The 17,425-nt window shown below is 33.4% G+C and overlaps 2 protein-coding genes and 1 pseudogene across 2 annotated transcripts; 1 reads left to right on the top strand and 2 right to left on the bottom strand.

The window, feature by feature from the left end:
* The window catches only part of LOC129902672 (patatin-like protein 2), a 2,325-nt pseudogene extending 518 nt beyond the window's left edge, over positions 1-1,807 (bottom strand).
* Positions 1,808-4,057: 2,250 nt separating this feature from the next.
* Positions 4,058-4,513, top strand: LOC129902406 (uncharacterized mitochondrial protein AtMg00240-like). Its single transcript, XM_055977633.1, has one exon. It carries the CDS (start codon positions 4,058-4,060, stop codon positions 4,511-4,513), a length of 456 nt encoding a protein of 151 aa, XP_055833608.1.
* A 3,602-nt stretch (positions 4,514-8,115) lies between these two features.
* On the bottom strand, positions 8,116-10,366 carry LOC129903423 (patatin-like protein 2). The gene is made up of 7 exons (XM_055978978.1): positions 10,128-10,366; positions 9,750-9,934; positions 9,452-9,638; positions 9,177-9,338; positions 8,772-9,074; positions 8,523-8,698; positions 8,116-8,403 (listed from the first exon to the last, which is right to left on the bottom strand). Exons 1-7 carry the CDS (start codon positions 10,257-10,259, stop codon positions 8,325-8,327), a joined length of 1,224 nt encoding a protein of 407 aa, XP_055834953.1. The 5' UTR covers positions 10,260-10,366; the 3' UTR covers positions 8,116-8,324.
* Positions 10,367-17,425: the final 7,059 nt, after the last annotated feature.

The raw sequence follows: 17,425 nt of genomic DNA, 5'->3' as shown, positions 1-17,425 counted from the left end.
GGTAATTTATGACAAAAGTATTATGATGATATACCTTTTAAGGGCTTCCTCATTGGTGCCTCCTTTAAGAATTGGTTCTGTCAAACCTGTTTCCAAATTTACCCTTGAAAGTGGTTTTTTCAATAAATTTTCTCCTATTTCCACTAGCCTCTCCAAATTTTCCTTTGTAGCCACATCCACTGATGCTTCTGTTCCACTCAGTTCATCCTCCTATTAATTAGGTTCAACAACCAAAAAACAATTATTAATCAAAATCCTTTTAATTCCATCTACCTTACTCGTATTACCAAGGTCTTCTAAATAAATATGTAATATGTTTATAAGAAGGATATCACGCTAGATGTTTTTTTTTTAACTTAATTCCCTAACGGAAAAATAAAGATGATGATACTTACTTGAATTCGAAGATAACTATCTTCACTACGAAGAGCTTGAAAATCAACAGAATTATGGTAATCAACCATATCAGCACTTGATTGTGTGAATACTTCCACTAATGGTGTAGAACCTTTGTGAAATAACCACTCGACAATACCCCATTTGGCTGCCATGGATGAATTATATTTTTGTTCACATTTTGCAGCTCCTGTCCCTAATGATATTACAAGGAAACGACGATAGTCCATCGGTTTTATTGGGTAGAAATCTGGGTTGTTCTTCAAAATTTCTTTGCTTACTTCCGATATTGCAATCAAACCCTGAAATATAATATATACTAACAATATGAATTTTATTGTATCGTCAGTGAATATAAGTTAAAGTACTAATAAAGTGTTTTATTACGTACCGGATTATTAGCAGCAACACCACCATCAATTAGATGATGTTCTTTAACATTGCCTTTGCCATCTTCAACTTTGAATGAATGAGCAGGAAGATAAGTAGGAGCTGCTGAAGTACTAATACAAACATCCGACAATTTTGCATCGTAACATGCTGATCGTTTCGTCTGCAGCCAAAAATCAAGATTCAACAACAATAACATACTCTGTATAGTATGGAGTCTCGAAATAGACGTTCGTCAAAATATACTTTGAATGGGAAATCTATACCTCATAAGTGGAGAATATTGTTGGTTGCAACTTCTTGATATCAAAAGTCGGAATAACAACATTAGTAATAGTATTACTAAGACGAGTATCTTTCAATTTTTCCTTGATGACTTCATGTAGGTATTTGCCATCATATTTTGGTCCTATTAGAGTTTGCACAATATTCCCAATTGGAGCAAATAAACCGCTGCATGTTTGTAAATTCAACAAAATTGTAATATTTGTTTGACCTTAATTAGAATAAATAAAAGGAAACACTAGAGAAAGAATTATATAAATAAATAAAATATACCATTTCTTTTGTGGAAAAATCTTTGGACAGTGCTCCAAGTAGAATGGTGTAATATCTTTGGCGGCATAAAGTGGACGATTATTCCGACTTTTATATACCATGATTGCAAATATGAAAGTCGTGAAAGAGGAATATGTATCATTGCAAATATAATATATATACGTATATATAAAAAAGAAAATTGACCTGAAGTTGCGATTCAAGAAAACTAAGGATGGTAGCTGGAATAATTCCTCGAATACCACCTCCATCGATGCTAAGAACAGTGATCAAATCTCCGTAAGTTGGAGGTTGGATTTGAGATGTTTTTCTCTCCATCTCTGATGATTTAATCTTCTAAACAGATATTAATTATAATCAAATGAGGGTAATAGAACTGATCAAATGAAGGAGTTATGAATTGTGTGTATTATGAGAATATTGTTGAACAAGAGGAAACATATTTAATTTATAGGCCTCACCCTTGAGAGACTTGGTCATCATGACTTAATAGGTAAAAGATTTGACTTATCAAAAGAAGGAATTTTCAATTAAATTTTTGAAGAAAATTCTGGGAGATATGTAAGGAATAAGACTAGAAAGTAGGTTTCAATTAAATTGGACTCAGAACAACAAGAAACATTTGAATTTTCTTGTACTCGTAAAGTTTGTGTGGTCATTAATTATATGGACCACTTCCAAAGATTTGAATTTTTCTACCTCGCGTGAGATCTTTTTTTTTCCTTCTCTGTTCAACCAGTTGATATCTAAAACTTACTGATCATCCAATCAATTTAAATTTGGTCATATAGGGCCAATTAAGATAACTATTCCGTTTAATTATACAAAATTTAATAGCGATAATAAAAAAAAAATCAAAAGGTAAGTGTCAAAAACATACCTAAATTATCACTTATTAGTTTGAGAAACACACCTAGAGGTGTGTGTAATACACTTTCTCTAGTCTCTCTATTTTTCATACTTCACCCCCTCCCCACTTCTTCCTAAAAAAATATTATTATTTTTACTTTTTTTTTATAAAAAAATTATACTCGTCTCATCTAACCCTCTGCTCCTAATTTCTTTTTATTTTTTTAAACATTTTTCTTGTTTGAAGTTAGATATTTATAAATATTTTTAGGAAATATAACAGAAATAAAAATTGTATTTTAAGAAAAGTCTTGCGGCAAGTAAAAAATACTTTCCTAAAATCATATGTAAATATCTAACACAAAGTGAGAGGATGCATATTTCAATGAGTTTGATGAAATTGAACATAGAATTGGATTGGATTGGATGGTATGTGATTGAATTGGATCGAATTGTATATGATTGGATTGGATCGGATTGGATTGTATATGATTGGATTGGATCAAATTGTATATGATTGGATTGAATTGGATAGTACATGATTGGATTGGATTGTATATGATTGGTCTCTGTCTAAACTACATTCTTACTTTAGACTTATGACACCTTGATTGAGTCTCTCTTATCTTTTTGATTTGAGATATTTGGACTTATATTATTCTATCTTGATGTATGTTTCATTCTGTCATATTACATACTCGTACGTTCCACGTACTAACGTCCATTTGGACCTGCATCATTTCATGATACAGAGACAGGTTTAAGAGATCATCAATAGGTGCACCGTTGAGGATTTGTTCATACTCAGCTTATTGGTGAGTCCTCCACTACATTCGGAGGATACCACTTATGTTATTCTTGAGTTGAGTTTAGTCTTTTCATTCTGATTTGAGGTAGCCATGAACCTGTCATTGACACCAATTAGATAGTAGTGATAGAGGCTTCATAGGCTAGATAGTGATGGGTCGATTGAGTATTTTATTTCCTTGAATTATTCTTGTCAGACTATTTAACGACATAGATTGGATTTCGATTTTTTGTCCCATGGCCTTTTTTCCTTAAGCTAGATTGTTGATTGAAATTGTTCACTTAATTACCTCTTTATTTTAAGTCTTCCACTGATTGAATGAATGAACGGATGTGTGATCAGGCCAAGTGGTTCGCTTGGGAGCCAATAATAATTTTTGAGTGTCGGCCATGTCTAGGGTACTCTCCCGGGGCGTGACAGATGCTCTTGTGGATAACAACACTTGGGATGTAGTTGGCTTGCCAGCTGGTAAGCTATCCATAGGATGTAAGTAGGTATATAAGATCAAATATAATGTTGATGGCTCCATAGAAAGGTTTAAATCTAGGCTTGTAGCTAAAGGATACACTCAACAGGAAGGGGTGGATTATCATGATACATTTTCTCCTGCTGCTAAAATGGTTACTGTTAGATGTGCTATATCTTTGGCTGCTATGAACAACTGGCATGTATTTCAAATGGATGTCTTCAATGCTTTTTTCAAGGTGATCTTCATGAAGAAGTGTAGATGGTACTACCTCAGGATTTTGGCAGTAAGGGGGAGACCTCAAAGGTATGTAGGCTAAAGAAGTCCTTGTATGGACTTAAGCTTACTATTGCATTGATCAAATCTAGCTTCCAACAAAGCAAACATGATATTCTTTATTCACCAAGAAAGTTGATCAAAAATTTGTGATGATACTCATTTATGTTGATAACTTGTTGATTACTGGGAATGATCTAAGACTTATCAAAGATTCACAAAACATTCTGTAACAGAACTTCAAAATCAAGAATTTAAGTGAGTTAAGATATTTTTTAGGCATAGAATTCCTAAGGTCTAGCAAAGGGATCATAATGACTCAGAGGAAATACATACTAGAATTGATATCAGAACGGGGCTTGGCAGGAGAAAAGCATGTTATGACACCTCCAGAACAACATCGGAAATTTGCTATCACTGAATATGACAAATATTTGAAGAAGGAAGATAATGATCCACAACTGGTGGACAAAAGTGCTTATCAGAGATTGGTAGGAAAATTACTTTATTTAGCAATGACAAGACCAGCCATCTCTTATGCAGTACAAACCTTGAGTCAATACATGTATGATACAAAGCAATCTCATCTAGAAGGAGCACTTCATGTAGTAAGGTACATCAAAGGAAGAACTGATTTAGGCATTTTGCTGAGTAGTGACAAGAATAATACACTGAAGACCTTTTGTGACTCTGACTGGGCATTTTGTGCAGCAATAAAGAAATCAGTGACAGGCTATTATGTAAAGTTCGGCAGGTCTTTGATCTCCTGAAAATCAAAGAAACAGGAAACTATATTAAGAAGCATAGCTAAAGAAGAATATAAAAGTATGGCTTCTGCAGTTCCAGAAATCATTTGGCTAGTAGGATTGTTGGAAGAAATGAGCATGAAAGTAAAGATACCAGTAGAACTATTATGTGACAACAAGGCTGCCATACAAATTGCTGGGAATCCCATATTTCATGAGAGGACTAAACATATAGAGATTAATTGTCATTTTGTGAGGGAAAAAATACAAAAGAAAATAATCAAGACAATGCACATTCGTGGAACTGATCAAGAAGCTGACATCCTGACTAAGGCTATGGGAGGTCAACAACATCACTACATATTAAGTCTGAAGGGAACCACGTGGGTCCTGAATACGTGGAGTCAAGGAAAGGTAACAAGTGAAGAATGTTTAGAAAGGATTGTAAAAAGCTAAATGACTAAAGTGCCCTTTTCGTCTTCCAAAAGATTCACACTTATGTTATATATAAGGAGGATGTCTGTGGAGACCCGAAATCATGTGGGGAAACAAAAAAAAACTTTACATGCACGCTTGATCCGAAAGTATAACAAATGTGATTTTAATTAGATGTGCCGAATGAATGAATTTAGTTGAATTTGAGCGGGTTAAAATAAATTGAGTTAAAATAACAGTTACTTGTACTGAAATGAACTAAAATACGAGTCATAATTAACTCAACCTGCTTAGTTTTTACTAAATTTTAATTTTTTAAATTTGTTTTTTTGTAATTTTTTTAGTACCTTATAAAAATTTTATTTCTTTTTTATGGTCATATACAATGTATCAACTAAAATAAAATTAAAATATTTTGATAAAATTCCTCAATAGTCAATTTGAATTACATATCAGTTCAATTTTTGATGGACTGAAATGGATTGATTAAGCTAATAAATGGACAAATCATTAGCCCATTCAAACGTAAGCACATTATATTTTTATGACTAATTTTACCCCCTCTAATTTTAACATAATTTTTTATTACTGAAGTTTTAATCAAGACAGGATCACTATAATAAAAATAGTTTTTAGCGGTAATAACTATGCACATTAACAAAGAAAGTTAAAATTTTTATTGATATTAGTTAATTGTCATTAAATCCAATGTCGCTATAGGCTTTAGAAATATGTGAATGAATACATGAATCTATACTCTCAACAAAACTCAACTCAAGAACATCATTAATATAAGTAGTACGTAGTGTGTCATGTGGGTATGCCCACAAATATCTTGTAAGTGCTGTCATTTTATCACTATCCTCCAAAAGAGAAAAAAACTGTTGAAGCACGCGTTTGTGTCAGTCAAAAAGATAAAATGCTTTCACTGAAAAGTGTAAATTAAAATGCTTTCAATGAAAAGTGGTTTAGTTTAAAAAATGAGTTTAATTGTTCTTTGTTTAAATAAGATGTAAATCCTACTCAATACTCCCCCTCTTGTTAATTAGTTTCATTATGCTTGTCTACTATGTAAATCCCGAATTTTTCCATTTTTACTCTTACATATATATTACCCTGTTCATCTCTCATTCTGAACCTATGGTCTTAACAACTTCTTCTTTAACCACACCCTGGATATATTTCTGGCAACCAATACGTCCTTTGTTTATGGCGGACTTTCAAGGTCAAGATTCCTAGGAATTTACAGGTTAATCCATTGTTGTTATTAAGAAGTGCTAAAGTTAACCATATACTAGGGGTAAACAGTTATAACTGTACAATAGTTACATATGAAAACCATAAGGGCTTCTTAATTTAATTAATGACATAAATGAGCATTTTCTCAAAATTTAATAGCATATTTGAGCATTTTCCCTTATTATTATTTATGTACGAATTATAATTAAAGACTCCATAATTTTTAAGAACTAGAATCCTGAATTCATAAAAAATTTAATCTTAAATCCACGGTGGACCACATCTAACTATGGAACACTTTTTTTAAGAACTAGAATCCTGAATTCATAAATTTCAACCTTGTGAGATTATTTGAGAGTTAATTAATACCATTTCTTATCGTGAAAGAAATGAGTTAAATTGAGAGAAACGGTCAAATTCAAAAAAAGAATATATATATATATATATATATATATATATATATATATATATATATATATATATATATATATATATATATATATATATTGCAGCGGAATTTTTTAAAATTCATTTTAAGGTAGGATGATCCCACCTTTTATGTTTCGAATATAAAACAAAGTGAGTTGATCAACTATAAAATATTTAGAAAGACTTTATGTCATTTTACATAACTAAAATAAGAAAATAATTAATACACAATATTTAGTTCGTTTTGAAGTCCTAAATATTAGGGAATAATTAAATTATTATTTTATATTTTTAAAAATAGGTGTACTTTTATCTTTTAATTTTAAAAATAATCGTACTAATTTTAAATTATTTGTTTTGAAAAGAAAGTTAATAAAATAACTATAAATCACAATAATTAACAATTTAAAATACAACAATATGTATTTTAATTATAGCAAGAATTTTTTTTCTCCGTCCTATAAAAAAGTTAACGATAATTTTACTTATTTTAAAAAAATAATAATTTTAATTTTAATTGCTGACTTTTTTCGTTGACTTATTCAATATGTCAATAATGTCTGTCATTTTTGTCTAGACCAGAAATGTGAGGGGAAACAAAAACACTTTACATGCAGGCTTGAGTCTTGAGTCTTGACCCAAAAGTATTACAAATGTGATTTTAATTAGACATGTCAGATGAATGGATTTAGATGAATTTGAGCGGATGAAAATATATTGAGTTAAAATAAAAGTTTGTTGTGCTGAAATTAATTAAAATACGGGTCATAATTAACTCAACCTCCTTAATTTTTACTAAATTTTAATTATTTTATTTATTTTTTTATAATTTTTTTAGTAACTTATAAAAATTTTATTTCTTTTTTATGGTTATGTACAACATATCAACTAAAACAAAATTAAAATATTTTGACAAAAATTCTCAATAGTCAATTTAAACTACATATCCATTAAATTTTTGATGGACTAAAATGGATGGACTAAGCTAATAAATGGACAAATCATAAACTTATCCAAACTTGAGCACATTAAACTTTTATGACTAATTTTACCCCCTCTAATTTTAACATAATTTTTTATTACTGAAGTTTTAACCAAGACAGGATCACTACAGTAAAAATAGTTTTTAGCGATAATAAATAAGCATATTAATAAATAATACTAAAGTCTTTATCGGTATTAGTTAATTTTTATTGGATCCAATAGCGCTATACAAGCATTAATTAATTATCATTGAATCCAATATCGCTATACCGGCATTAGTTAACTGTCATTGAGTCCAATTTCGCTATAGGCTTTAGGAACATTTATAAAAAATATTAATTGCCTCTAGAAAAACATATTTAGTAACAATTAATATATTAATATTAATTTTCATTTTTAATTGGGGGGGGGGCGGGGAATTATGAACTTTATAAACGTGTTTCAAACAAACTTTTAGCAGGAAATAAACAATGCTATAAGACATATTAGTTTGTACTAAGAATTACGTCAATATCAAAGAACAGACAAATTACATATATTGTATTATATTGAATGATGATGATACACTTTTACATTGGTACGTACTACTACTACAATTAAATACAACGAATTTCATAAAATACTACCCTATACCTAATATTCCCTCCAAAATTGAAAATTTCATCGGAAATATAGATAAGAAATTTATACTGAGAATATATATTACTTAAACTCGATTTTTATATGTAGGGCATTTTTGACGATTGCATTACTTCGAGGCTTTCTTGATAACAAGTGGCGATCTTGACTCACGAAGTCTTCTTTCGTTGACCAATAATGTTGCAAACCTATCACAAAATGAAAGATTTTCATGAGTTAACTTATGAGTTATGACATGCAAATTTAATGTTAGCTCATGAGTAAAAGAAAAAGACGACAGATAATTTGTGAAAGTACGATCATATACCTCTTAAGGGCTTCTTCATTAGTGCCTCCTTTAGGAATTGATTCTGTCAAACCTGTTTCCAAATTTATCCTTGAAAGTGGCTTTTTCAATAAATTTTTCCCAATTTCCACTAGTCTCTCCAAATTTCCCTTTGTAGCCACATCTACTGAGGCTTCTGTTCCACTCAGTCCATCCTCCTGTTAGGGACGATGTCACATCAGACGTCTTGCTTGAAAGTAACTTTTCTAGTTCCAAAAAAAAAATACTTACTTGAATTCGAAGGTAACTATTTTCACTACGAAGAGCTTGAAAAACAACAGAATTATGGTAATCAACCATATCGGCACTTGATTGAGTGAATATGTCGACTAATGGTGTAGAACCTTTCTGAAATAACCAATGCACAATCCCCCATTTGGCTGCCATGGATGAATTATATTTTTCTTCAAATTTTGCAGCTCCTGTCCCTATTGATATTACAAGAAAACAACCATAGTCCATCGGTTTTATTGGGAAGAAATCCGGGTTATTCTTGAAAATTTCTTTGCTTACTTCTGCTATTGCAATCAAACCCTGAAAAAAAACATGCAAAAATATTGCATTTTATTTATTAATGAATCATCACTACATATAAGTTAAATTCTTAGTACTAATAAAGTGTTTTAGTGTAGGTACCGGATTATTCGCAGCAACGCCACCATCAATGAGATTATGTTCTCTAACATTGCCTTTACCATCTTCAACTTTGAAATAATGAGCAGGAAGATAAGTTGGAGCTGCTGAAGTACTAATACAAATATCGGACAATTTTGCATCAGAACATGTTGATCGTTTCGTCTGCAACCAAGATTCAATAATAACAATATATTCAGTATATTGTTCCGCAAATGGAGTCTGGAAATGATAGGATGTACGATAAAATATAGTTTGCATGGGAAATATATATGTACCTCATAAGTGGAGAAAATGGTTGGTTGCAACTTCTTGATATCAAAAGTTGGAATAACAACGTTAGTAATAGTATTACTAAGGCGAATATTTTTCAATTTTTCCTTGACAACTTTATGTAGGTATTTTCCATCATATTTTGATCCTATTAGAGCTTGTACCATCTTCCTAATTGGAGCAAACAAACCACTGCATATTTGTGAATTCAACAAAAAAAAAATGAAATTTGGTTAGCCATAGTACAATTGAAACTATAGACTATATAGAGTGAACAAAATTAATGAAATTATGTATGTATACCAGTTCTTTTGTGGAAAAATCTTTGGACAGTGCTCCAAATAGAACGGGGTAATATCTTTGGCCGCATAAAGTGGACGATTATTTTCATCTGGAGCCGTTAGCATGGCCGTCACAAGGCCACCAGTGCTAGTTCCAGCAATTACGTCAAAGTAATCTGCAAGTCTTGCATCCTTTCCATCCAACTCCTGCAAATTTTAATATATACCACCAATTTTAATTGTCATGCATGCAAAAATTGGTCATAAGAGAGCGCATGCATGAATAAGCGTGCTAGTAAACAGGTGGTAGCATAGTAATTGTTACACCGATCACACCAAGTCGTGATGGTTTCTATTAACTGGCGAATTATTATATGTATTTATGAAAAAGAAAATTGACCTGAAGTTGTGATTCAAGAAAACTGAGGATGGTAGCTGGAATAATTCCTCGAATGCCACCTCCATCAATACTAAGAACAGTGATGAAATCTCCATAAGTTGGAGGTTGGATTTGAGATGTTTTTCTCTCCATTTGTAATGATTTAATCTTTTAAACTGATATTAATTCTAATCAAAAGAAGGTAACAAAACTGATTCTAAATGAATAATGAAGTGTGTGTATTATGAGAATATACTATTGATGAACTAGTTTATGATATCCTTTGCAATGTACAAGGAGACCTATTTATAGGCCTTGGTAACTTAATGAGTCAAAGATTTGACTCATCAAATGAATGATAGGTTTCTTCGAAACATAAAATAAGGAAAGAGTATCATCAAGTAAAACATTTAACACACTAGAATATAGGTCTTTATACAATTAAAAAAAATATTTGATCTGTCTTGTAGTTAAAATATATCATGTTCATCACGCAAAGTTGAAGCAGCCAGCGAAAAGTAATTTATCAGTACTATAATACTCGTAAAGTTCGGCAGAACTAACACAACTTTGTATTTGTCTTTTAAAAATTATTTAATCTGTACGAGTTGTTGTTTTGCCATGAGTTTTTTTTACTTCGACTATCGACTATAGTAAAGAAGTTCTCTTATTATTTATTATATTTCAATTATAGTATTATTTTATTATAATTAATATTATTTCTTTTTCAGAATGTTTTGTCATGTTTATCCTAGTATTTTGTCATGGCTTCTTTACTTTCATTAATTCTTTTTTTGGACTGCTTTAAATTAATTGTTGTGTTAAAGTGTAGTGTGAATGGGAAATAAGAATTGGAAATGTGGGGGAACTAAGTGAAGAGAAAATGAAAAGTCATTTCTCCCTCATATTCCTTTCGACGGATTCGGAAAAGGACCTGTTTCTTCTAAACTGATATTTCCTTTTCCAAAAGACACCATGCTTGTTCTGAACAAATGGGACTGTTTTGAACATGTGAGTTCGCACCCCTTGTTGGCTATAAATAGAGAGGCTTCCTCTCAGTTTTCGACATCAAAATTTCTCCCTCTTCTGCATATATTTTCTTACAAACAAAGCTGTGTCTTTGTGTAATTTCGTTGCTACTTTCTGAGTTCGTTGAAATTATCGAAGTTTGCGGTACCACTACTTATTTAATATTCTATCCGTTTTATCCTGACAGGAAATAATCTATAACCTCAGGTACAGTGAGGGGATTAAAATAACTTAAGTTAAAATAACAATTACTTGTACTAAAATGGACTAAAATACAGGTCATAATTAACTCAATCTGTTTAGTTTTTACTAAATTTTAATTTTTTTATTTCTTTTTTTGTAATTTTTTTAGTACCTTATAAAATTTTTATTTCTTTATTATGATCATATATATACAACATGTCAACTAAAATAAAATTAAAATATTTTGACAAAATTCCTCAATAGTAAATTTGAATTACATATCAATTCAAATTTTTTTTGAAAACTGTAATTTGTATTATCAGATATTGCAATTTGAACAAAGTGGAACTCAGGATATGGAAAACTCCCAATCTCTGAGCCCAATTTCTTACGTATCGATTACGACTATATTATGGGTAAAAGTTTAGTCTACGCATAGCATCTGCCAACTTAGGAAACAAACCATTCCTACTATGTATATCTTGGATAATTAACTTGATGGTCACCTCCACATTCCTCTCTTTTTGCTGAAAGATTCTGCAGTTCCTTTCTTGCCAAATGTAGTACAATGTTGTTGCCAATGCCACTCTGTAAAATTCTGCATAAGTTGTTTTGTTTGAAGCATGCACTAACGCCCATTCTACCTCTTCATGTCACGCCCCGAGATGGTACCCTAGACGTGGACGGCACTCGAAGACCATTGTTGGTCCCCAAGCGAACCACTTATTCCAATCACACATTCATTAAATCATATTCTATCATCAAAACATAATAGTCAAGAGTAAAGACTCGAATCATACCCGTCACAACGTTTTGGGAGTTCTCTTGATCTTGGAGACTCTCATGGCATAGAGACGGTTTGTACCTATGCTCGTACCTGAAGTAGTGCCCCGTTGATTACCTTTAGCCGGTGGTGCGGTGGTAGAAGATTGGGCTCTGTTGCCTCATGTCGGACACTCCCTCTGAAAATGGCCCACTTGACCACATTTATAACCATTCCTTCCCTCTCTTCACTCTCCCAGATGGAACTTACCGCACTTGCCACAGGGTGGATTTCCCCTCGAACCTTGAGCCACACTAGCCTGGAATTGAGAACCCTGGGCTCTGAAATTCTGGTGACTCTATGTGACACCCCGGAAATTTTTTCGCAAAGACTCAAACATTTCTTTACGTGTGGGTAGACTCGGACCGGAGGACTTGTAATTCTACACATGAGTTAGGATTAATTCGTAAGTATTTGAAGTGTGTTAGATGTGTTTAGGGGTCATAAGGGATCTCTAACACCAAGTCGAGTCCAAAGAACTCCAATCGATTAAGTTTTCGGACGAATTAGTATAAGGGTCAACTTCAAACGACCATATCTACTAGGATATAAAGAACTGAGTGGCCTACGACCTATCAAATTAAAGATCTTTGAGTCTTCTTTCCAACTCCACCAAAATTGTAATTTTTGGAGTTCGAAATCAAAAGTTATGGCCATTCTACTATAGACTAGTACTGCAGGAATTTCAGGCCTGGGCGAGATTTAGGCTTGGCGCTCCAGTGGCGCCCTACGCCACTATAGCGCCAGAAAACAGCCTCAGTAGTTTGGGGCTTGGTGCGACGCACCACTATTAGATGTGCAGGGTTTTAAGCCTATTTTGGCTTGGCGCTGCAGTGGCGCGACGCGCCACTATAGCGCCAGTAAGGTTTTTGCCCAATTTTTTAGTTTTTTGAAGAGGGGCAACTTGGACTTTTCCCTAATTATATATACCCTATCCTTGAACATTTTGGGACTATTTTTCAGTCCTCCCTCTCTCTAAAAAGCCCTAAAATTTTCCCTCTCTTCTTCTTCTTCTTCTTCTTCTCCAAATCCTTCTCCAACAAAGATTGCCTTCAAGAGCTTCAAGAATCCAAGCCTTCCATTGAAGACCTAACATCAAGGTTTCTTCAAATTCTTCAAATAAGGTATGTAAGGATAACCTAAAATATGGATTGAGTTCTTCCATATGCCCATAGATATGTTGGTTAGGAGTTGTGAAAGAGTTGCACCTTCTAGAAAGGTTTTCTTGAAAGATTTTCCTAAACTATGGAATGTTTTTAGATACAAATGGTTGATTGATGATTTTAATGACTTGAGTTACTAAATAGTTATTTTTCATATTATTAACTACAAATGTATCTTTGTAAATAGATTTATAGATATTGACGATATTTTTGAGTTGAGTTTTGTTGAGAGTATGAGTTCATGTTTCATTCACATGAACCCAAGATGAGATTTCTTGTCATAAATATATTGAGGTTGAGATGGATAGTTGTGTGTATATATGAGTTGATTGGAATGAAAAGAATGAATTGGTTAGTTAAGAATGTCCCTTTGCTTCTATAAAATGAACATAGGACAAAAATAAAGATTTTGGAGTAGATGTTTGATGATTGATGTGATGATGATACTTGACAATGATGTGATGATAATGTTTGATGATGATGTAAATGATAATATATGATGATGTGACGATGATGTTTTGATGACGATGTGAGTGATGACGTGAATGGTGCTTATTTAATATGTGTAGAATGATTGATAAAGAGGTATATTGAGGAGGATGTTGTGTGATGAAGTGGATTGGAGTCTAATGTGATTTTGTGGTATGTGATGTGTATAATTTGAGTTGATTGGAGTCTTAGGAATATTTTGAGAATAAATGATCTTTTGAGGAGGAGCTTTAAATAAATTATTTGTGAACCTTTTTGCATAAACTATTTACACGCTATTTTGAGTCTAAGGAATTATTAGTTTCATCTTTGATTTAGAAAGGAGTTTAAGTATGAGTTGAGTATGAGGAGCCTTTAAATGAGTTGAGTATTTTTACATTAAAGTATCTATTTTGAGTTTGAGTTGAGGGGTTGAAATTATGTTTTAATGTACATAATATTTTCTGCATTCTTCGAGTTGAGATTTTACGAGTTTTAAAGAGAAGAGTTTGATGATTTGAGTTGAGTTTTGAAAAGAGTCCAATGAGACTTTCTATTATGACTCGATTGAGTTGAATTGAGGATAGATTTGATGAGTTGGCAAGGTTCTAAATGAAACTAGCCATGAGGGCTTATTTGAGATGATTGGATGGAGTCTTATGAGCATGGAGTCATAGGAGGAGTATCGAGCACCGAAGCGGGTGAGAGTATAGTCCATACTCGAACACCAGGAACTACGTCGCCAACGTAGGTAGGGATGGAACCGTTAAAGTTGGATGCTTCCCGAGGGATAGAATCGTTAAAGTCGGATGCTTCCCGTGGGATCGAACCGTTAAAGTTGGATGTTTCCCATTTTTATTGTCCTGAAATGATAGGACTTGACTAATCGATGGTATCCATGATTAGGGAGACGTTCATGCCCTAGAAAGGTATGGAAGGACGTGGCAACAACGTCTGATTGTTGTACTACCACTGGCTCATAAGTGATGGTTGTCGGATAAGAGAAACTCCTATTTAGGTCTTAAAAGTGCTCTGAGTCAGTTGAGTTAAGTGGCTTATGAGTTAGTCCCATCTAAACTATTTCTTGTTAGACTTAGGACACTTGAGTGAGTTGTTACATATTTATTGAGTTGAGTCCTTTGAGTTGAATTGTAAAACGTTGCATAACTTAATTTGCATATTTACTAAGTTGAGTCCTTTGAGCTGATTATTGAGTTGAATATTGAGTTGATTGTATATGGTCGGATTGGATTAGATGAATTGTGATTGAATTGAATAGAATGGTATGTTACTAGATTGGATTTGATTATTGAGTTGATTATTAAGTTGAGTGTATATAATTGGATTGTACATGATTGAAAGGGATCGAATTGTAAATGATTTGATTGAACTGTATTATACATAATTGGATTGGATTGTATGGTATATTATTGGTCTCTGTCTAAACTGTATCTTTACTTTAGATTTACGATGCCTTATTTGAGTCTCTCTTATCTTTCTGATTTGAGATATGTGGACCGATATTATTCTTCCTTAAGGTATGTTTCATTCTGCCATATTACATACTCGTACATTTCATGTACTAACATCCATTTGGACCTGCATCGTTTCATAATGCAGAGACAGGTTTAAGAGATCATCACTAGGAGCATCATTGGGGATCTATTCGCACTCAGTATATTGGTGAGTCCTCCCCTACTTTCGGAGGACACCGCTTATGAAATCCTGCATTGAGTTAGCCCTTTTCATTTTTATTTGAGGTAGCCATTAACATGTCATTGGCACCAATTAGATAGTAGTGATAGAGGCTTCATAGACTAGATAGTGATGAGTCAATCGAGTATTTCTATCCTTGAGTTATTCTTGTCAAACTATTTTTAAATGACAAATATTTTAGTTGATCTGTCGGCCCATGGCCTTTATTCTTTGAGTTGGATGGGTGATTTGAGTTGCCCGCTAAATTATTCTTTATTTTTAAACTTTCCGCTGAATGAATGAATGAACGGATGTGTGATCAGGCTATATGGTTCGCTTGGGAGCCAGAAATGGTTTCTGAGTGCCAGTTACGTCTAGGGTACCCTCCCGGGGCGTGACACTCTGTCCCTGGTGATCATACCTGTTATGCAGTGAAGGTGCACTTGCCGTAGATGGGGCATAGTTGGAAGACCTCTTCTGATAGAAGGACCTATTGCCCTTGCTCTACCTCTGTTCACTCTCATGTCCAACTGATTTTTCCTTCTTGCTCAAATGCTCCTCCTTGTCTTTCCTCTTCTCATCCTCTACCTGTTGAGCATACACCATAAATCTAGAAATATCCATGTCAAAGATCAACAATGATGTTTTGCACTCCTTCTCCATATTTCTTATCAATCTGGCGACAAATTTCCTCATCTTTGATCTTATATATGAGATCATCTCCAGAGCATATCTGGACAGCTGGATGAACTTCAAACCATACTCCTTAACTGTCACACCCTCTTATTTCAAATTCACAAACTCTTATACTTTCGCTTTCCTCAATTCTTTAGGAAAGAAGTGATCAAGGAATGCTCCCTCAAATTCATCCCAAATAGCAGGCTCCACACCCTTACCTCTACTTTCTCCCCACTAGTTATATCAGACATTTCTGATATCCTTGAGCTAATAAGACACCAAATCAACCCCCTCGATCTTCGTAGTCTGCATCACTTTCAGGATCTTTCACATCTCATCAATAAAATTCTAGGGGTCCTCATTAACCTTAGAACCCGTAAAGACCGGCGAATTCATTCTCAGAAAATCTCTAATCCTCATGGCAGCATACGGCTATTGATAACTAGAGTTAGGAGTTGGTGAACTCTAGTTACCATTTCGGGCAGCCACCAACTGAGTGAGCATAACAATCGCCCTTCGGAAATCAGCCTTTGAATTTGGTGTAGGCTGAGTAATAGGCACTTGAGGTGCCTCTGTATACCTTGCAGGTTGGCCCCTAATCCTCGGTGGGGGAATCTCCGACTGTGGAATCTCTGTACTGTCAGCATTCCTCTGGCTGGCGGTACATTTAGGAGGCATTGTCTGCAATGTGTAAATGTAGGAATTAGAAAAGAGCTTTCATAGAGTTAAACTCTATCGCACGAACTCAAAATATAAAAAGTGAAATAATTCCTAATGTCCTATAGCCTCTTGATTATAAGTGTGGTGCACAACACACCCATAAGCAAAACTCTACTACACATGGCTTCATAGACTCATCAGGACTCTTGAACTTTGTGCTCTAATATCAAGTTTATCACGCCCCGGGAGAATACCCTAGACGTGACCGGCACTTAAAGACCATTGTTGGTCCCCAAATGAACCACTTAGTCCAATCACACATTCATTAAATCATATTCTATCAGCAAACGAAAACTTAGCTGATAGAAATTCCTTGGACTTGGCATCATGTTAGAGATCCTTTATGACCCTAAACCACACCTAATACTCTTAAAATACTTAGGAATTGATACTAACTCATGTATAAAATTAGAAGTGATTTAGTTCGATTTTATACGCCTATGAAGAATGGTTCGAGTCTTGGCGAAAAAAGAAAAAAGAATTGGGGTGTTACATGAAATTTGAAGTGATTTCGTGAAAAAATTGAATAAGTTGAAAATTTTGTGTTGGTGGTGTTCTTC

This window comes from Solanum dulcamara, chromosome 9 (genome assembly GCF_947179165.1).
Source record: "Solanum dulcamara chromosome 9, daSolDulc1.2, whole genome shotgun sequence".
Lineage (NCBI taxonomy): Eukaryota > Viridiplantae > Streptophyta > Magnoliopsida > Solanales > Solanaceae > Solanum > Solanum dulcamara.
This window is presented reverse-complemented; position numbering and strand designations above follow the sequence as displayed.

Excerpts from the sequence above, each read along its gene's own strand:
- LOC129902406 (XM_055977633.1), top strand. The coding sequence starts at position 4,058 with ATGACTCAGAGGAAATACATACTAGAATTGATATCAGAACGGGGCTTG.
- LOC129903423 (XM_055978978.1), bottom strand. The coding sequence starts at position 10,259 with ATGGAGAGAAAAACATCTCAAATCCAACCTCCAACTTATGGAGATTTC. Across the intron at positions 8,699-8,771 it reads ATAGTTACCTTCGAATTCAA|GAGGATGGACTGAGTGGAAC; the intron begins GTAAGTATTTTT and ends CGTCCCTAACAG. Across the intron at positions 8,404-8,522 it reads AATGAAGAAGCCCTTAAGAG|GTTTGCAACATTATTGGTCA; the intron begins GTATATGATCGT and ends ATTTTGTGATAG.